Source organism: Cyrtonyx montezumae, unplaced genomic scaffold, assembly GCF_038088225.1.
Source record: "Cyrtonyx montezumae isolate F1298 unplaced genomic scaffold, pur_monq_1.0 scaffold_30, whole genome shotgun sequence".
Lineage (NCBI taxonomy): Eukaryota > Metazoa > Chordata > Aves > Galliformes > Odontophoridae > Cyrtonyx > Cyrtonyx montezumae.
The window spans coordinates 4,510,458-4,531,475 of record NW_027072035.1 but is presented as its reverse complement, the minus strand read 5'-3'; the positions used below and the strand labels follow the sequence as shown (position 1 = coordinate 4,531,475).

Genomic DNA, 21,018 nt, shown 5'->3' with positions numbered 1-21,018 from the left:
CCTGCCCCCGTTGGATTATATGGCAGGTGGAATCGCCACTCAATATTATTTTCTTCTGCCCAGCGTTGTATCACTGCACCCGTGAAATGACTTCCTTGGTTGCTCTCGATGACTTGCGGTGTCCCGTAGGCAGCCATCAACCTTGTGAGTGCCTTTATAGTGTATGCCTGGTTGGCTTTTGGTACTGGATAGGCCTGCATTAGCCCACTCGCGGTATCGACACAGGTTAGGGCATATCTCGCCCCCTCAGACCGAGGGAGGGGCCCAATATAATCAACCTGCCACCTCTGTAGATGACCAGAAACATGGTAGACACGTACAGTTCTGTGTTTAACTGCATTCCATATGTCTAACCACATATCTTTGCCCCAGATCGGTCGGGAGTGGATAGTCCAATCCTGGGTGGCCCACTGTGCGATCCAAAGAGTGAGCCCTCGATACACAGCCCAACTATCTGTGCAAATATTCAGGATACCATCACCAGGTTCTTTGGTTATAACCATCCACACCGCCCACAGCTCTGCCCACTGGCTGCTTTGAGCATTCCCCTCTTCTAACCATATTGTGTCTGTGGCAGGATGGTACGCTACTGCTCCCCACTTACGTGGCTTGCCCTTGCTGGACCCATCCGTGTACCAGGCATCTTCAGGGATAGGATATTTTCCTTCCTGGACGGGACTCTTCCGTGGTGGAGCAACCGAAGTTTGTTTTGGTGCATCACTGTGATACGCCCATCTCACTAGAGGACACAACCCTTTACAGCGATGGCAGATCAATTACATAGGTCCCCTTCCTCGATCTGAGGGGGCCAGATATGCCCTAACCTTTGTTGACACAGTGAGCGGACTGATGCAAGCCTATCCTGTAGCAAAGACAGACCAAGCCTATACCATTAAAGCTCTAACTAGGTTGATGGCATCATATGGGACTCCTGAGGTCACTGAGAGTGACCAGGGTATACATTTCATAGGTACAATTGTGCAAAAGTGGGCTGAAGACAACATCGAATGGCAGGTTACACCTGCCCCATAGTCCAACAGGAGCAGGCCTAATAGAAAGGTATAATGGAATCCTGAAGGCTGCTCTGAAGGCAGATTCACAGTCCTTGCAGGGGTGGACCAAGAGGCTTTATGCAACCCTGCGGGACTTGAATGAGATCGAGGAATGGCAGACCCAGCGCTTTAAGAATGTTGCAGCCAACTTGGGCCTCCCCACTTAGGATACAGATCAAAAGCAAAGACACCTGACTTAAGCCACAAGTTGGCACCATGAATAATCTTCTGCTCCCTGCCCCTGAGGACCTAGAGCCTGGGAAACACAAGGTAAAATGGCCTTGGAAGGTGCAAGTAGGACCAAAATGGTGTGGTCTCCTTGCACCTTGGGGGAGATTGTTAGAGGTTGTTGGGATCATTAAACCCTCCTGTGGTTGGTGCATGGCCAACAGAGGTTGTAATTGACACTACAATTTTGAATGCAAAGAGGACATTAATCATGTCCTTATGGCAAATTAGAACTCCCCCCTTAGTACCTGAATAGTGATCCTCACTGTTGCCAAGTACAGAGGAACAATCACATCCCTGCTCCTGCTGGAAATGCTATTACTGATATAAGCCAGGATGCTGTCAGCTATCTCTCTGCAACCTAGCAGCTTCCTTTTTCTCTTGCCACAGTACCCTCCCCTGTTTCCACTGGCAGTGCATTTTCTCCTTGCACTTCAGTTTGACCAGCGTGTCCCGGTTCAGCCACACCTGTCTCTCGCCTTCCTTTCCTGACTTGATGCACCTCAGGATGGAAGGCTCTTGCACCCTGAGGAAAGCCTCCTTAAATAGCTGCCAGCTCTGCTCTGCACCCTTGCTCGTGAGGACAGTTTCCCAAGGCGTTTGTTGACCAACTCCCTGGAGAGCTGGAAGGTAGCTTCCCTCAAGCTTAGCATCCTACCTGATTTTACTCTTTACCTGTCTCATATCCCTCTGCAGCGTAAACTCAACCATAGCATGGTTGCTACAGCCCAGGCAGCCTGCAGTCGCCAACCAATTCATTTACAGAGGCGAGCAACAGGTCCAGCTCTGCATCTCCCCCGGTGGGAATGTCTATTACTTGAGTCAGGAAGTTATCCTCACTGCATTCTTGGAGCCTCCTGGATTGCCTTCAGCTCACCATGCTACTTTTCCAGCAGTTGTCTGTGTGGTTGGGGGCTCAGCAGGAGGTAGAAGGCCTCATCGACAGGCTCTGCCTGATCTGGTGGCCTCTAGTAGACACAGATCACAAGGCTCCCTCTGCTGCCTTGGTCTTCGTAACAGTCACCCATAGGCTCATGATTTGCTCATGACTGTTCTTAAGCCAGGGATTTAAAAATAAGATCCTTCCATCTGTTTCTATGTCCTTACCCTATATAGGAGGCAGAGAAGGGGAGGGAAAGAAAGAAGGGGGGGGGAGGGGAAGAAAGGGGGGGGGAGGGGAAGAAAGAAGCGGGGGGGGGAGGGAAAGAAAGAAGGGGGGGGGGAGGGAAAGAAAGAAGGGGGGGGGGAGGGAAAGAAAGAAGGGGGGGGGGGAGGGAAAGAAAGAAGGGGGGGGGGGAGGGAAAGAAAGAAGGGGGGGGGAGGGAAAGAAAGAAGGGGGGGGAGAAAGAAAGAAGGGGGGGGAGAAAGAAAGAAGGGGGGGGAGAAAGAAAGAAGGGGGGGGAGAAAGAAAGAAGGGGGGGGGAGAAAGAAAGAAGGGGGGGGGAGAAAGAAAGAAGGGGGGGGGAGAAAGAAAGAAGGGGGGGGGAGAAAGAAAGAAGGGGGGGGGGAGAAAGAAAGAAGGGGGGGGGGAGAAAGAAAGAAGGGGGGGAAGAAAGAAGGGGGGGGGAAGAAAGAAGGGGGGGGAAGAAAGAAGGGGGGGGAAGAAAGAAGGGGGGGGAAGAAAGAAGGGGGGGGAAGAAAGAAGGGGGGGGAAGAAAGAAGGGGGGGGAAGAAAGAAGGGGGGGGAAGAAAGAAGGGGGGGGAAGAAAGAAGGGGGGGGAAGAAAGAAGGGGGGGGAAGAAAGAAGGGGGGGGAAGAAAGAAGGGGGGGGAAGAAAGAAGGGGGGGGAAGAAAGAAGGGGGGGGAAGAAAGAAGGGGGGGGAAGAAAGAAGGGGGGGGAAGAAAGAAGGGGGGGGAAGAAAGAAGGGGGGGGAAGAAAGAAGGGGGGGGAAGAAAGAAGGGGGGGGAAGAAAGAAGGGGGGGGAAGAAAGAAGGGGGGGGAAGAAAGAAGGGGGGGGGAAGAAAGAAGGGGGGGGGAAGAAAGAAGGGGGGGGAAGAAAGAAGGGGGGGGAAGAAAGAAGGGGGGGGAAGAAAGAAGGGGGGGGAAGAAAGAAGGGGGGGGAAGAAAGAAGGGGGGGAAGAAAGAAGGGGGGGGGAAGAAAGAAGGGGGGGGGAAGAAAGAAGGGGGGGGGAAGAAAGAAGGGGGGGGGAAGAAAGAAGGGGGGGGGAAGAAAGAAGGGGGGGGGAAGAAAGAAGGGGGGGGGAAGAAAGAAGGGGGGGGGAAGAAAGAAGGGGGGGGGAAGAAAGAAGGGGGGGGAAGAGGGAAAGAATAAAAATCTTTTTTCTTCTCAATGAGGGATTCATGGAAGTTCATAAACACAGTCAAGTAATATGAAACACACACTTGGATTTTATTCCTTGGTCTCCAAGTACCTGAGACGGGAGATTAACCTCAAATAAGAATGACCACATGTTCAAATTACACAAACCTGCTTTATTTTCTGCTGAATAAGAAGTAAAAATTGTTGACCAGCTCTTCTAATAGAACAGTGATTCAGTACTAGACGCACAAAACATGCTTTAAAAGTTAAACAGCTTTGGAATGAAACTTTAAAATCCTATTGTTCAAAAAATATTAGAAGAATCTTGAACAAATTCTTCTTCCTAGCTTAAATATCTCAGCCTCTCCAAAATCACACCCAGGAAAAACTTCCGCAGACAGTCCACGACGTTCTTCTAACTGTTTGTTGTGTCCAATGTCATTCAGATACTCATATCCCGGTCCAGAGTCTTTGTCAGGCCATTGCTTTTGTTCTCTTCTAGGGAAGTACCTCTTTTTTCAGTCAAAGTAGCAAACAGCGCATCCATCATTCCTAAAACTTCTAACAGTTCCTCTTGATAGTCAATTTCTCTTCCTATGGCTTCCTGAAGCCTCAAGAACTGTTTGTCAACAAGTGCTGACTGTCCAACCACAGGCTGATAAATGTCTGTAAAGAAAACAGCATTTAGGACCCTTATATCTACTGAAAACATGAAATTTGTACTGGCTACTTACACATGTGTTTAAGGACTCTACCACTAGCTCAACACCACATGCAAATAAGACAACTTTGCCAGGGTCCTGAGAACAGCAGAAATTATTGGTGTGTATTCACGTCAAGTACAAACCAACAGAAAGAAGTTTTTGCTACCTCAAACGCTATCATTACCTATTCTTACTGGAGAAACTGAAGTCACCTGTACTATGCAAGCGTACGAACACAAAGAATCAAAAAAAATTTGGAGACTATGAGGAGCTTCCTATACAGCGCAAAATCAGATACTGACTGTGGTCAAAGCCATCTAGTAAAATTTCTCTTTGGATCCTTTTCTCACTACTGAGTTTATACTTAAGCACAAACTTATAATTAGTTTCTTAAAAGTATAGCACTTTTCATCTTATATTCAAGCTAGCTGGCTGGACTCTGAGAATCTTTTTTGTGTCGTACTTACCAGTGATCATATCTGCAACAGTGATCAGTACTGGAGTAAACCTAGGTTCAATTACACGCCTGTAAAATTAGAACACATCCCTATTTTAATGTTTTTGTAAAATGCAATAGTTACAAGCAGCTTTATCACGCTTGCATGCAGACACATTTCTTCTTCTTGATGTTATCAGCAGTCAGGGATACAAGTCAACAGAGTTTCATATTCCATTTAACCTTCAGTTTTCACAAGGGCAGTGGGGCTTGAGAGCTGGCAAAAGCCTCAGGTAGATGAAGACATGAGTTGGGTTGAGGAAACAGAAATTGAGGGACTGTGGATAAAGTGTCTGACAATGGGGCAAGATAATCTCACTTCTTGGCTCTCACAGTAATAGAAAAATGATTTTGTGCTGACAGAAACTATTTCAGTGCTACAGCTGAAATCCCAGACCTTCACTTTGGAAAGCAGAAGGCAAGTGAGCTTGGAACTATGATGCCCTCTATGGATGCTATGGCTAAGGCCATTAAGAAGTACAAGTCTCAAGTTGTCAGAGAGAATTTAAGACGAAACAGTACCTCGTCACAAAGGTAAGAAGGAGACTAATTTGCTTCTCATCTCGGCCTGCAAGTGCATTCCTCAGTGTTCCTCTGCGATTTAGTTCCTGCATAACTGCAACCGTAACTTCAGGAGTATAAAGCCTAATGTGTGGCTGGACAAAACCAAAAAGAGTTTAGTACCAAAGCAGCTTCTTTGTAAGGAAACGGGGGTTGGTATCAATTTGCACAAAAGCAAAACAAACCAAGAATGTACAAGGAGCACACTTGATTCCATTCCAGTCATATGCTGCAGTTAGATTGAGATACAGGAAAATCTACTTTAGATGACAGCACACGGATTTGCTAAGCAAAAGCAAAGCCTTACCTCCAGTACAGCATCAAGGGCCTTGGATGACTGAAAGCTCTTCAGTAGCTTGTCATATTTGCTCAAAATACATCTTCCAGGCTTACTGACAAAGAAGTCCTCCTGGAATTGAAAGACAAGTTCTGAGTAAAACGCATGCCAGCTAATTGTGCAGGCGCATAGCTTGAACATGTTACTACAGACAAGCTGAAATGTCTTTGCATCTCCCCTCCCTTCAACTCAACATACAAAACAAGAAATCTTGATTGCTTCAGTGAACATTTGCTCACTACATCCCACCTGTTTCGGCATGTAATTTCTTCCTTTCACATAGGTTCTATACGCTGGCTGTCTCTTCTGAGACTTTTCTTTGCTTGCTTCAGGTTTTCTGTGTTTAACATTCAGCACCCCATTGGTCATGCCTACAATTATAGTTTCATCTTCAGGCTAAAACGTAAACATCACAGAGTTAGGAACCTACTCTTTTCTTTGACGATACACGTCTCATTGTCATACAGATTTTTCAATTTTTATGCTTGACAATAAAGCTGTAGTCACAAGATCATACAATAATCTAAGGTGGGAAGTACCTCTGTGAGATCCTGCAGTCGAACCCCCCATTTGTAACAGGACCAGTCTCAAAGCAATAATCCTCAGCAATATCACACGTTTAATTAGCCTCTAACAAACTGACCAGATAAGCAAGGCTCACATTTGTTTTAATCTCCTTCTCACTTACACCCCAAGCAGTGCCCAAGCAATCTCTTAACAGTTCTTCTCCAATGGCATACAACAATGGCTTTGTCTATTACAAACTATACACGAACACGTGGACAACATGTGAGAAAGCTATTGTAAAGCAGCAGAATTTCCAGAAACAAGTAAAAATCGTTCAAAATATCCATCACTGCTGTATGGTCTACCTACACAACGAAGGTTTCATTTATTGATGGCAGCAGTTATATCTTTGAATGATACTCTAGAGAAAAACTCTAGCTTTACAAACAGAACAGTGGGTTCTGACCTTTCAGTGCTAGTACATAACTATACGAAAACATTAAAACGTGTTGATCTGAATGCTCAACAGCTGTGATGAGAGTAAATAAGACACTGGCAATTGCTACATAAGAAGTAGAAAACTAAGAAGGTCTATATATGGCACTAAATAAATCCATGGCACAGCCAAATCTTAAATCCTATCCATACCGTGTTCTCAGAGAGCAACGGCAGATTCAGAATACAAGAGTCAAAAGGCCCCAAGGAAAGTGAGAAGTTGGGCCGATTTAAGACAGAACTAGATTCCTTGGTAAGGAATTTAGTGAAGGTTAAAACTTTGTACAAGGAGAGAACAAACAGGTTTATGTAAGGGAAATTATTTGAGTTACACAGAAACTGCACTCTGATCTGCAAACTTTTCATCTAAAAATGTGCAGGAGTTGGGGAGAACGTCAGGAGATTTATCAGATGCACTTTCCTTGCTTTCAGTTTTACGTAAGCATCTGCTAATGGCTATTGTCGAAAGCAGAATCCGGGCACTGACCAACCTTTGGTTTGACCCAGCAGAATCAGTTCTATGTTCTCATTTGGTCACGTGATTTTCAGGTGTCAACCAGAAACAAAAAATTATGTCTCTGGACATACATGCACAGCCACAGAAATGCCAAACCACAAGTACTGCACGTATTTTGCAACTGCAGCAGAAGTTCAAAGCGTAAGGATTTTGCGGCTCTCTGAAAAATAGGCCCCGTCACAGACTTCATTCAAAACACAATTCACTCCAGTTCTCTGAGCAAGAAAATGGCGGGAAACACAGGGCGGAAGATCCCCTGACTTCCATAGCCTGTTTCAGTTCCTCTCAGAAAATCAGGAAAATCGAGCATCGAAGACCGTAAACAATCTCCACTCTTCCTTTTACATAGCTTTCAGAGAATACATCATGACAAGGTTGCTCTAGAAAGTCGCACTGGCCTTCACAATTTTGCTTAACTGGTCAGTTATCCATTACCACTCAGATGCTTCAGTAAAAAAAGAAAAAAAATCTTTTTTTTCCCTTTCCAAAGGAAAAAGACTCCTGCCTCAGCAAACTTATTTGTTTGTGCTCATACCTCAGCCCTTTTCCTTTTCCTCAGATGAATTTAACACCAACAACTTCTAGGACAGATTCATCATTTTCTAGATATTTCAAACAACACTGTAACTACTTTTTCCATTTGTCGCCTCCACAGAGGAGGACATACCCAGGTTCTGAAACGCAAACAATGAGTAACGCTCTCCTGAAAAATAAGAAGGATTTCCCTACATACTTCCTCCGTGCTATATGCAGTCCCCTGATAAACACCAAACTCTGTATAGATCTAATCAAGTGACATCTGGGATAGTAACCTAATACGTTTAAAACCCTTTTGTGCAGTCTTACCACCCTGAAGAAATATATTCAGTGATCCTAATTCACAAGTACAGTGTTACTGCGAAACGTCTAATAGCAAGGAAAGTAAAATCAAATCACTTCAGAGACTTAGCCATTATTATCAGTAATTACCTAGCCTAAGAAGATTTCTGAAGTACTTACCGACACTGCAAGACTCAGGATGGATGCTGCGTAGTTAAAGCTATGGACTACTTTGTACGAAGCTGTACTGTGAATCTTCACATGCCTATACAAAGCAGTAAGGATTAAAAAACTTGTTACTACTGCTACATGGATGAAAATTCTGTGAAACGTTTACATTGCCACCCTGTAGGAGATCATTTAAGAAAACGGCATACTTTATACATCAAGCTCACACGAATGCATACTTATTCACATGCATTAAGAAACAGTTCACATAACTCATAACTGACACCCAGGCTAATAAGCGGAAAAGGCAAACATATACTAGAGAAGGAACCTCGGACAAACTGTTTTCGAACAAATTACGTCCCTAGCAGCTGAAAGGGTTTGATATAATAAATGTACACTGCTTCATGCTTATGTAGAATTAATTCTCAAGGGAAGAAACAAAAATCCGAGACAGAAAAGTCTCACAGAAAAGTCACAAAATACACTAACCTGTCCAGAGATCCTGACAACAACCTTTGTCCAGAGCTGTTCAGGCACAAGCAAGTTACAGTTTTATGGTGATTCTTAAGAGAAACTAGCAATTGTCCACCTTTCAGTACATCCCAAACTTTGACGTATCGACCCCCTATGAGAAAGAAGCACACAGAACAGCTGGACAGATGCACACAAGTTCATGCTTGTCTGAAGAACTTTTCACACAGTGACAGAGTGCCACCTTTGGAGCACAGAGGTTTCTGTACCTGTTCCTCCCAACCCGTCCCGACTATCCTCTGGGACAGAACACATGGCACATCTTCTGTATTTTTGGTTTTGGGGCTTCTTTAGGTCATTTTGTGGGCACAACTGAACAACTCTCTACAAAGAGGATTTATGTGCCAGCGGATCATAAGACTTTTCGTCCAACAGCAAAGAGACAAAAAACCCTGCTCTGTGTGATTAAATGAACAATACCATCACACCTTTCCAAAACACATTTTAAACACATTCACTCCCCCACTTTAGCACTCGACCAATTAAGACTGTAACTCTTCATTAAAAGTGTACTACTATCTCTGACCAATTACAAGAAAAGCAAATCAAACACAAGAAGACCACTAGCTTCACCCTGAAGATCAACAGACTCCCACTGAATATCTCTAAGAAATCCAGATGATACATACTTGACAATACATGGCTAAATTAAAATATCACACAAGTAGGAACCAATTGAAAACAGTCCTTAAGTTAGGGGCACAGATGAGTACGTTAATTTTATTCAAGTACCTGCAGATACTAGGAGACCTCCGGAAGGGAAGAGAAGCACACTCTCCACAGGGTGGCCATGTTCTATTGTCATGACACTTCTCTTTGTTCGTGTGTCAAATATCTTCACAGTGTGATCATAAGAACCTGAAACAACACCATAACTAGTATCAGATACATCATTTAAATTATTTCAGGAACTAAAACAATCATGTGCTATCATCTAGAGGAGCTCTTGCCAAATGGAAACAGCTTTAAACCATATATTTAAAAATTCCAGTGGATTACCCAAGTTATTCTACCAGTAAAACTAATAAACCTAGTGCCTTGTGATCTCTCAAGTCAGAAATACTAGATTTTTCATACTACTTTAAGACATAGTTTCAGCATAAACTATTAAAAAGTTACTGGTGGCAAAACCTAACGTAATTTATTTTAAATACTTTTCAAAAGACATTTCATTTTTCAGTCCACAACTTTTAAGGTGTACAAACTATGTCAGAACCAGTGCTCTTCAGAAACATAAAAAAAATCAGTTCCAGCTAAAAGTACACATTCACAGCATGTCTTAAACTTTCAAAAGCATGTCAGGACAATCCTATTTACCTTAACAGGGTATAGCAAGATATTTAACAGTTACAGCTCCCCTAAAAACATTAGTCTTGAAAAGCAAACAAAAGAACAAATTAGGTCCTGAACAGGAAAACACATTCTTGATGTTTAAAATAAGATAAACAAGATGCTACTATATCAAAGGTTTCCTGCATTTTTCTACAGTTCTAGCCAAAATAAGCATATATTAAAAAAGAAAATCAAACCTGTTATAAAGACATCTCCATTCAGTTTACTTGCACAGCCACATCTCACATAGTCACTATGCTCACTGTACGACACTATTTCTGCAGCACTCGGAATATCCCACAAACGTGATGAATAATCATCGCCACCAGAAAATATGCGGTATTTATCAGACAGGAAGCCCACCACATGAACAGCTCTAGAAATCAAAGTCCACAACAGCCAAAATTAAAATACACTGTCATTTCCGTAACACTAAGTACGAAGCTTACTAAAGGACAGCATTCTTTCTAGCTTGAAAGCACGAAGTATTTGCCATTGGAAGTTACAGACCCTCCCTTCAAAATTTTAAGAACAGTTGAGGCTTTATAGTTTCAACCAGGAAAGGATCTATCATCTTGGATTACACTAGATCTATCTGAAAGGCTTTAAAGGCCTACTAGCTGCTTGTTCAAGAGATGTAAATTCTATATTACTTAAGAGGTCTGAGTACGAGCTCAGTCCTTTAGATCAAGTTTATAATATTAAGCTTTAAGTAAGACTAGGTTGGACATTTCCTGGCCCCTAAAACCACAACTGAAATGACTAATGTATCTGTAACCTGACAACAAAGAATGACTTCAACACATAAAACACATATTCTAAATTTTATTACAGTTAACCTAGGAGTTATGATAATACCTTATCTACAAGCAGAGAGCTCAGATGGAAATACAGTCTCAAGTCCTCTGTGGGCACTTTCCTATGAGGGAGGTCTATAAAGATAAGCCACTCACAGGTCACTTGAGAGCATGGCAATTCATCAAAGTGAAATACTACAGCTGTGTTCTACCTGAAACAACAGAACTCCTTTTCCAAATTCTTCCCCACCCAGACACACACTTTCTTCACCTTTCATTTTTAACCATTTTGTAAATGGTTCCTCCCAGCATCAAATAAAATTTGTCTGTCAACACATGCAGTCATGAGATGACATCTACACATTAACAGACACGGCCCTGATTTAGAAATATGTACTTATTTTCCATCACATCTGAAATTAAAAATAACGTTGTTAGTGCAGTTCATGACTCAATTTTAAAATCTGTTTTTCAGTAACATGCAACAGTGGCATCAGATTAATACTGCTTGGATATATAGAAACATACAAAGCAGATGCAAGTAAACACACAAAACAAACTTATACATGTCAAGAGTAAGACTATCTTACTTTGTGTGACCATCAAATTGCCTCAGGGGTGCTCTTCCACTAATATCAAAGAGGCGAATGCTGCCTTCCTCACTGCCAGCAACAAGCAATTTGCCATCATCCCTGTACGTGGCACAGTAGGCAGCATCTCTGAAGCGAGAAAATGTTTTAACTGGTTCCTGAGAATAGCGTCCATAGATGTGGATCTAGCAAAACAAGAAGACGTTATCTTCACACACGGGGCACTAGTTGAAAAGCAGCAACATAACAACCTCAGAACAGCCACTTACCCTTGAGGAGGCTGTGACAGCATAGTTGTACGGAGGAACTGGAGAGAAGTCTATTTTATTTATTGAACCAAACTCCTTAATCTGAACAGGTGTCTAAAAAAAGTCAAAATAAAGACAATTACAAACACATAAGCACGGAATGAAAAATGACAACAGCGTAAAAAAGAATCCGCTCTTGCTCCTGAGCTCAAAATGCCATTTGGGACAAAACTCTCTCTGATGCACTATCCCATCAGGTTTCTTTTTCCCCAAGCCACTTTTGCTTTCAAGCTTTTTTCCCCTTCATACGTTACAACTGAACCATTAATTGCACACTTTGTCTGAAAGGGAAAAAAAAAAACAAAAACCTATACACTCACAGTACTTGGATCACTCCAACAGAGGGAGTAAGAAATACTTCAGCCCATCAGGACGGCCGCCGGCCCAGGTACGCACTGCTCCCGATGCACAGGAGCACGCCCCGGCCAGCACGCGGAGCCAGCAGAGCCAGCCGCAGCCCCGCGCGGGCGGAACGTTATCAGCGCTGCCCAGGCCCCGGGGCCTTTCCCACCTTGAACCCTCGCCAGTACAGCGTGTCCTGCGTGATCTTCTCCCCGAGCTTCGGCACCACCGGGATCACGACGGGCTTGTAGGACGCCATGGTCGAGCCGGAGGAGGAGGAGCCGGGAGGAGAAGGAGCGCCGCCGAGGTAGTGCGGAGGAGCGTGGCACGCCGAGACGCACCGCCTCACAGCGCGAGCAGCGGGCCGCGCTGCGCCGCCATAACGAGCCACGCGCCGCCTCGCCGACAGGCAGCACGGCCGCGGGGAACTGCGTCATCAGCGGGCGCCGCCGCTTGGCCAATCGCAAGGCTGCAAAACAAGGCGGAAGAGGCGTCATACACCCGGTGGGGGCGGTGAGGCGTCGCCATCGCCTCATCGCGGGGACGGGAGGAGGGGCGGATGCGGGGAACGCTGTGGCGGCCTCTGTGGGAGTCGTCGCTGCGTGCAGCTTTCCTCTGGCTCTTCCTCTGCCTGCTGGCTGCTTCCCTGCTGAAAAGGGCCCTTTATCTCCCGAGACGTGCGGCGGGCCGCTCTTGTTTCTGTACGGTTGTGAATCGTGAAGTGGCAGAGTCGTTTGTGTTCTTCTTCTGGTCTACTGCTGAGAAGATAAAACAGGTTCACTTCGCTGCGCCTTTCTTTGTTTAGCGTAAGTAAGGGTGAATGCGTTTTGTTCTTCGTGTGTTTTGTCTTGTTTTTGCTATGCACAGAATAAAATCCAAAAAGGAAGCTCCCACTACCGCACTGGGGAATTCAGCTGGAACATCCACTTGGTTAAAAGCTTTTGGCAGTAGTAATATTGTTATTTCTGCGCTATTTAACTAACTGAAGCGAAGGTGGTAAGCCTAAATTAGGCGTGTGCAGTCTATTTTTATGCATTATTTAACCAGTATCTGTGTTTGCCTGCAGGCTGGATCTCTCTGGAGCTTGGCTGACCAATGCTGCTCTTGACTAGAAACCATGAGGAAACATTTTCCATAAAAGCATCACCCAACTGAAGCCATGGCATCATCAGCTAACTTAGACACCGGAACCCAGCTAATTGTAGAAGAGTGTACCACTAGCTACAGCCTTCCGCCGATGCCAGACATCAAGGTGGAGCACCAGCTTGACACCAGCGCAGAGGAGGGCCCATCCCAGAGTGTGGCCATGGGCATGAAATTCATTTTACCCAATAGATTTGATATGAACGTCTGCTCACGATTTGTGAAGTCTTTGAATGAGGAGGACAGTAAAAATATTCAAGACCAAGTTAATTCTGACCTGGAAGTGGCATCTGTCCTGTTTAAAGGTTGAACTTTTATGGTACAAGTTGTTATGTCTAGACTGTCTCATCATACTACATATTTTTAAAAAAGCCTCTGCCATGTATGTGTGTTAATCAGTAATAGTTTCTGAGATACATTTTGCTGACTTATTTTTTTTTATATGCTTGATGGGTTATTATTGTAGAATTCATTTTCTCCAGTATTTCTTTTATCATGCTTTTAGGTCTATTTTTTTTTAATTGAAAAAGTAACAGCAAAAAAAGCTTTCCATTTATTAGTTAACCTTTTTAAAAACAAAGTTATTTTAAGTAGCAATCTCTTCCAGATGTCTAAGATGACACTGAATGTATGTGTCTTTGCAAAACTTTACTGAAAGCAGTGTCTGCTCATTTCAACTTCAGTAGCTTTCTAGATGGATGTTTTATCTTTCCACTACTTTGATGATAGAGTAACATAGGTCATGCAGTTGACTTTGTCATATCTGTATGTACAAAGCCCGTAGTCACTGTACTGATAATCTTGCTGATTCAACTGGAAAGTGAATGCTGCTACCATTTTGTGAATTGTTCCCTGCAGCTGGTCTCTTAACCATTCCTGTCCAGCTTCATAAGAATGTATCTGTGCTTCTTAATGGCAGAGCATACTGATGAGAAAAAAGAATTTAAGAATTCTATTTGCCTTAAGAAGTGTGCGTTTTCTTCAGTGTTTGTTTCACTATTTTGGACTCTTGAGTAGTTTGTCATTTCCTTACATTGAATTTGACACTTTTCCTATAACAGACACAAACCTACTGGTTTTCATGATTTCTCTGATCTGTGTTTAGAAGCCCTAAATGCTTTCTAGTGGACCTGCAGACCTGAAGGAGAGATTTAGACCTGCCAGCAGTAGGGTTGTTTTTCTTAGATAACAGTTGCGAACCTTTTAGAAGTAGTCCTGCAGATTCAGGGTCAAAAACCCCTGGTCTCTTAATTTGATAACTTCAGCTGGAGCTGTTTGGGAAGCAAAGTGGAATTTTGTGTTTATCCTGTTACCCTGTACTTCTGATTGATTCTCTTATGAAATCTGTAATTGGATTTATTATCATAAGGTTCTCTATATAGTGAGTCCTGTGTGTATGTCTGTGTGTGTTTCTGTCACTAATTACTTGTGCACACTGGTTTTAAATCAGTTTAACCAGTAGCAGAGTTTAACCCTTTAATATACTGGCTTCAAAAGCTACTTCTGTTGCAGTCGCTGTAAGCTGGTTTGGAAGATCTCTATTCCTGCTGGGTAAACCCTTATAAGACATCCATAATGCTGTTGTAACTTTATCCAGCAGGAGTGGAAGAAATCCTGAAGATCAGAGTTGCATCATGTTCTTTGCACTGGAGGATGCTAGCAAGAGCACTGAATGACAAGTGGAATACCTCATAAATCCATTCCAGATGCATTGGAGATCTAGGCAGAGAACTTCCTCACTTGGACAGCATATTGTCTCTGGGTGACATTATGGCAGACTAGCATTGTTTTTTAGCAGAATTGAAAATTCACATAGTACACAGTAGAAAAAGCACATGCTACATAGATCATGCAGTGTGTTTTTGAAAGATCTTACAGTACAGGTGCTTTCTGACTTGATTCAGGATCTGTAGCCTTCCTTTAATTCTCTTCTATGTCTGTTTTCTCTGATGTAGCTGAATGCAACATTCGTACTTCTCCTTCACCTGGTATTCAAGTAAGACATGTTTATACTCCATCAACTACTAAGCACTTCTCACCAATAAAGCAATCAACTACCCTAACTAACAAACATAGGGGAAATGAAGTCTCCACAACACCTCTGCTTGTAAATTGTGAGTATCCTTCTACCTTTCAGCTGATAATTATTTTGTGAACTGCAAGTTCAATACGTGTTGTGTTTTTTCCTTTTTTTTAGAAGACTTTAATAAAGGCTTTATAAAGACTTTTATAAAGACTTTAATATAGGAAGAAAACTTTGTCTACTGTTTCTGTGTTCTAGCCTCTTTTGAGTTCATGACTGAAGTGTATTTTCCACAAAAGGGTCCAGGTGTTGACTTGAAAAGCAGAGATGAAGATTATTGTGATCCTTTTGGAGCCTTAGATTTGTGCATTTGATGTAACTATTTTCAGAACTTGTGAAGCTTAAGTGCTCCAGACGCAATGAAGCAAATATCACAGTATTTGATATTCATTCATCTTGAAAATCAATAAGGCACTATTATTCAAGGGTTTTTTTTTAATTCTTAGTTTCAAGCTTTTTCTCTATAACCCGTGTCTTCAAAATTTACAGTCTCCTGTGACCTACACTGTTGTTAAATTACTTTTAAATCTTAAATGTGCATCTTTCTTAAACCAAGTAAGGCCAGTGTTAGATAAATAAAAAAGCCAGTTTTCAGTGAGAAAATAGATCTTGACATAGGCCTCAGCCTGACCAAAACAGGCAGGCAGAAAAAGAAATTAAGCTTTAATGCAGTGAACAGGAAAAAAGAAAAAGAAAAAAAAAAGAAAAAAAGGACATGGAACATTTATGTTATGTAATCTTTAGCTGATTTTCTTACTGATTAGATAAGAAATCATTTATTATGTGTATTTCTTCATGAGTGTATCTTTCAGATTTGCCCCAGATTGTAATTGACAGAGCCACACACCTCTGCAGTATTTACTGTGGATCAGAGAGTTCTCTTTTGTGACTCCTTATGAATTCTTCTGTCTTCATGGCTTTCAGTTAAAAATAAAATACACCTCTTCATTCTTCCCTGGTAGATGTCATGTTGCACGTAGTTCTGTAATGTCTGCTCTGTCCCACGTTGTAGCGAATAAGAGTAATGTTTGGGGCTTCCATATAGTGATCTCTTTGCATAATAAATGTCATTTTCAAATTACACAGTCATAATTTACCAAAATGAGTTTGTTTTAATTCGGTAAATGTTCTTAACATGCTCTTGGGTTGCTCACCAAAGGTCGGAGAGGATAGCATGTTGCCTTCTGAGAAGTCAATGTGAGAAGCACCTTTTATTTTAAGTATAATTTCTGTATTAATTAAAAAATTGTGGAAACCTATGAAATTCTTTGGAAGGTCTCACATTTTATGATAGTAATTCCAGTTCAGAGTAAAAGGTGATACATATCTACACTGTCATATCTGGGCTCTGTATAGCTCAAGCCTATGGATGTTCTGTGCCCAGTTCCAAACATCAAAATGAAAACTGATGCATGATTCACCTCTTTTTGCTATCATTTTTGCAGCTTTATCAGTTCACCAGCTGGCTGCTCAGGGAGAGATGTTATATCTGGCAACACGTATCGAACAGGGTGAGTCTGAGGGAATGTTAAATACCTTCCTCTTTATTTTGTGTATTTATATCCTACTGCAGTCAACTTTTTCCCTGAAACTGTGTTAAAGAGATCTCCTAATCTGTGGAGTCCCTTCCAGCTTAAGCAGTTCAGTGACTTTTGAGATAACTACTGTTTGAGGTACAGGAGAACTGTTGTCTTCTATGACTCTTGATTCACTCAGTGCTTTGATTTGCATTTAAAATGAAACATTAACATTGATGGAAGTTGAGAAATACTTTTTTTCCTGCTCCCCCACTATATGGGTGATCCATACACTTTAGGAAAATGTTAGTTTTATCAAGAGGTAAAGTTATCTTGGTTTTCTTGATTGTTCTTGTTATTTATCATTTAAACATACTCTATTAATTTAAGCTCCTGATTCTATGTAATCGATCAACATAGAGAACATATGTTGGGAATTTAAGGTGTGGATCAAGTTTTTCTTTTTTCCTTCATGTAGACTTTGTTTCTGTGTAGTGACCTGTTGATTACGTGAAATTTTGGGAAATGGGTTATGCTATCTGTATGGTTTTACAGCCTAATTCTTTACAAGTGTCTGCCTCACTGTTGAAAAAGTTCCTTCTGAAGTGTTATGCAGAATGTATTTCTTTATTTTTCAAGCAGGACTTCAATCCAGATATGAAGTCCACATTACAGACAACTTGGAACTTTTTTTCTGAGTAAAAAACAGCTTGATTTATAGAACCTAAAAAAAAAAAAAAAACCCTACTACTGAATTTTACTTTACTCTTTTTTTTTTTTCCCCTTGGACAAGGAAACGTATTTGCACTGCCACTGTTAAAGAAATGTATTTTTAAAGTTAAGATTTGAATGACTTCAAAACATGCTCCTACATCTTTCCATTTACAATGGATATGCCTAAGCATTAATTTTATCAGGTCATACTGTGTATTAGTGGAAGGGATTAATAAGTTGTATATTTTGCTTTGAACAGAAAATGTAATCAATCATAAGGATGAAGAAGGATTTACCCCTCTGATGTGGGCTGCAGCTCATGGGCAGATAGCAGTAGTGGAATTTCTCCTCCAGAATGTAAGGAAAAAGAGCACATTTGTTTTAAATTTCTTCATTTACTTTGTAGCTTATTCTCCCTTTCAAAGTTTGTCAATTCTGCTATATTTTTAACTTTCGAGGTGAAGTTCTTTGCAAAATGTCACTTCAGAAGGAAGTTGCTTTTTTTTTGTTGTTGTTATTTCAGGGTGCAGATCCTCAGATTTTGGGGAAAGGACGAGAAAGTGCCCTCTCACTGGCTTGCAGCAAAGGGTACACAGATATTGTGAAAATGCTGCTTGACTGTGGTGTTGATGTCAATGAATACGACTGGGTAAGTTTCTAGCTTGAATTTAAATCAGTGTGTGCTTTGGTTGGAACTTTGAAGCAAAGCACAACATTGGCTTGGATTTTAAAATTATTGTCCCAAACTTACATAGGATGTTCTTTGATAATATAAAAGTTAGCATTGCTAATTCTGACTTGGTGGTAAAAAAGAGAATGAAACAAATGCTGAGTCCTATTAGAAGTGTGAACTTATAATGTCAGATGATGACCAGTAGATGAAATAGAAGTTGTCAAGAACTAAAATAGAACCTGATTTTTGTACAAAACCCATGATTCTGATATCATAGAATGGTCTGGGTTGAGAAGGACCCCAAAGATTATCTAGTTTCAGCCTCCCTGCCATGGGCAGGGTTGCCAGCTCCTAGACCAGGCTGCCCAGAGCCACATCCAGCCTTGCCTTGGATGCCTCCACTGATGAATATACAAAATATGGAAATATACTGATATGCTAAGGACTTGAAATTCCAGGCCACTCAATTGCTAGGTGTCTAAAGCTTTTTATTGCTTTTGCAGAATGGAGGGACCCCATTACTGTATGCAGTGCATGGAAACCATGTGAAATGTGTAAAAATTCTTCTTGGTAAGCAGCCTATTCAAAATGAATTAGCCGTATGGACGTGTTATCAGTTCTTATTGTCAGATATCTGACTTGGTTTTCTTATCGTGTTTTACTTAGAAAGTGGTGCTGATCCAACTATTGAAACAGATGCTGGCTACAATTCCATGGATTTGGCCGTAGCCTTGGGTTATCGGAGTGGTAGGTATTGCAAATGTACATTCTTTGACTTTTGCTTTTGTTGTTCCTTGTTCACACAGCTGCTCTAATGGCCTAATGGAGTTTTATTAGCTATAAAGCTGAAAGAAAATCCCTGTCTTCAGAGTCATCAGATACCTAAATGTATCAGTTCAGAATTAGTTTGAACCTATTGGTTCAGAAAGTCAGGTCCCTGGTGAGAAAATGGCACTGGCATGGATCTGCATCTGTGGGCATGTGTAGGGTCTGTTGCAGCCATGATCCAGGCTCCCCAGCCCTGTGCAAGGACTGTGTGTTGTACTGGGCAGTAGCAACAGTGCCTCAAGCCCTCCCAAACCACTCAGCCCAGTGCACAGTTTCATTGGCATGTGATGCAGTTTGCAAAACTTTTTGCTTGTATTAGCTCTGGTTTGCCTTGAAGGCAGACATAAGGAATGCAGGGATTAGTGAATTTGGCTCTAGAAAACAAAGAGACAAAGATAGAATTCTTGACTGTTGTTTTTTTCCCCTCATGCTGCCTTCAGTTTGAAAGCTGCAAATGTCTGTTATTACAGAATCTGGAACTGAATTCAAAATAAGGTAGTACTGTGCACATAGCTTCTACAAGCAGAGCCCTACACATATGGGGGAGTCAGTAACTTCAGAGATACCCAGATGTTGGTCTCTTTCAGAGCTCAATTTCAAAATGCTTAAGAGATGTAGTTTCTAATAGGCCATTTACACATCTTATGATTTGCTTGGCATATGTCTATTCAAACCAGAGAACAGATCATCATCCCCAAAAACCATCTGCCTTCAAATCATTTATGTTGTTTTTGATTATATAAAAGTGCCTCTTTTATGAAGGGATGTAAGCTGTCTTCTCAAAGAAAATTAATTCCTGTCAGCATCTGCCAGAAAAAAATAGTGCAGACCTTAAAGACTTGCAAAAAACATTGAACCCTGATTAACCAGATTGTTTCTTGGCTTTAGTTCAACAGGTGATTGAGTCTCATTTATTAAAGCTACTTCAAAGTATCAAGGAATAATGGCCGGCTCCTCTGTGGCTGTCAGCTCTCATCTTGGAGGTTTTGACTCCATTTTAGCCCTGTAATCAGTGAAAAGAGATGTTTGTTTTATAAGTTAACCTCGGTTCAGTTATCTGCTGGTTTTATTTAAGCCAGGCATGTCCAACCTGCGTCCTGTCCCACGCCATCATGCCAGTGGCTCTGTCCAACAGTGTTACTGTGCTCTATGTGTCAGTTGTAGTCTCCATGGAAATACATAGGATGCACTACTTTTGAAACAATGTGCATATCTGCATCCCAAGATATTTCCTCTTCACCAGTTTGACCCTGGCAAGCTGACAGGTTGGACATCCATGACGTAAGCTTTTAAATATGATTCCTCTTTCGTAGAAGTATGTGATGTCATCCTTTTTTTTTTAAATATATTTTACATAGCCTTGTAATAAAATCTGTTGTCATGCATGAAAAACTGAATAAAACCTGTTTTAACCGTGTAAATGTTTACACTGAGTGCTCTGGATGACACAGAGCCAAGTGTTCTCCTTGATCGTATCGCTGATACATATTCACAGGAAGATGATTGTTTAGATACTGAGGTAAAACACCATAGAAAACAGAAGTTTTTACTGTTAGTAGTATTCAAATGTGTACCATGTGTGGCTGTTTTCAAGATCCTCAGCTAATATTATTTTGTCAACTTTTGTCGTTGTATGATTTTTAAGAAGTTAGTAATAAATTTAATGACCTTGGGTGATAGTTTTGATTCCTGGCTGATTTATTTCCACATTCTGCCTTCTTGTTGTATTTGTGAAACAACTGGACCAAAGCATTCTCTGTATAAAGTTATCCGGTATAACAACAGCACTGTTTTTGAATAGTTAAAAAAGAAGGCAGTGTTCAATGATTTCCTGAGATCCCGCACCTAGACAAAACTACCCTTAAGTGGACGTGATATTTTTACAGATACAGTGAAAAAACTTCTTAAATAGACTTCAGATGTGTGTTTACCTCCCTGACACTACACGTGCATTCCCCCATGAGCACTTACTAATTGCGTCCACTAGAGGTCTGTTGCCTGTACACATGAAT

At 41.7% G+C, this 21,018-nt stretch overlaps 2 protein-coding genes across 2 annotated transcripts; one reads left to right on the top strand and one right to left on the bottom strand.

Annotated features, from left to right (window-relative positions):
• Positions 1-3,607: 3,607 nt before the first annotated feature.
• UTP15 (UTP15 small subunit processome component) lies at positions 3,608-12,318 on the bottom strand. The gene is made up of 12 exons (XM_065744205.1): positions 12,218-12,318; positions 11,668-11,760; positions 11,399-11,583; positions 10,209-10,387; positions 9,412-9,537; positions 8,638-8,773; positions 8,158-8,242; positions 5,889-6,035; positions 5,610-5,711; positions 5,264-5,397; positions 4,713-4,771; positions 3,608-4,207 (listed from the first exon to the last, which is right to left on the bottom strand). The coding sequence occupies exons 1-12, from the start codon at positions 12,305-12,307 to the stop codon at positions 3,984-3,986; spliced, it is 1,560 nt and encodes a 519-aa protein (XP_065600277.1). The 5' UTR covers positions 12,308-12,318; the 3' UTR covers positions 3,608-3,983.
• A 327-nt stretch (positions 12,319-12,645) lies between these two features.
• Positions 12,646-20,685, top strand: ANKRA2 (ankyrin repeat family A member 2). Its single transcript, XM_065744210.1, has 9 exons — positions 12,646-12,854; positions 13,115-13,496; positions 15,147-15,305; positions 16,720-16,785; positions 17,765-17,862; positions 18,029-18,154; positions 18,682-18,748; positions 18,845-18,925; positions 19,895-20,685. The coding sequence occupies exons 2-9, from the start codon at positions 13,208-13,210 to the stop codon at positions 19,948-19,950; spliced, it is 942 nt and encodes a 313-aa protein (XP_065600282.1). The 5' UTR covers positions 12,646-12,854; positions 13,115-13,207; the 3' UTR covers positions 19,951-20,685.
• Positions 20,686-21,018: the final 333 nt, after the last annotated feature.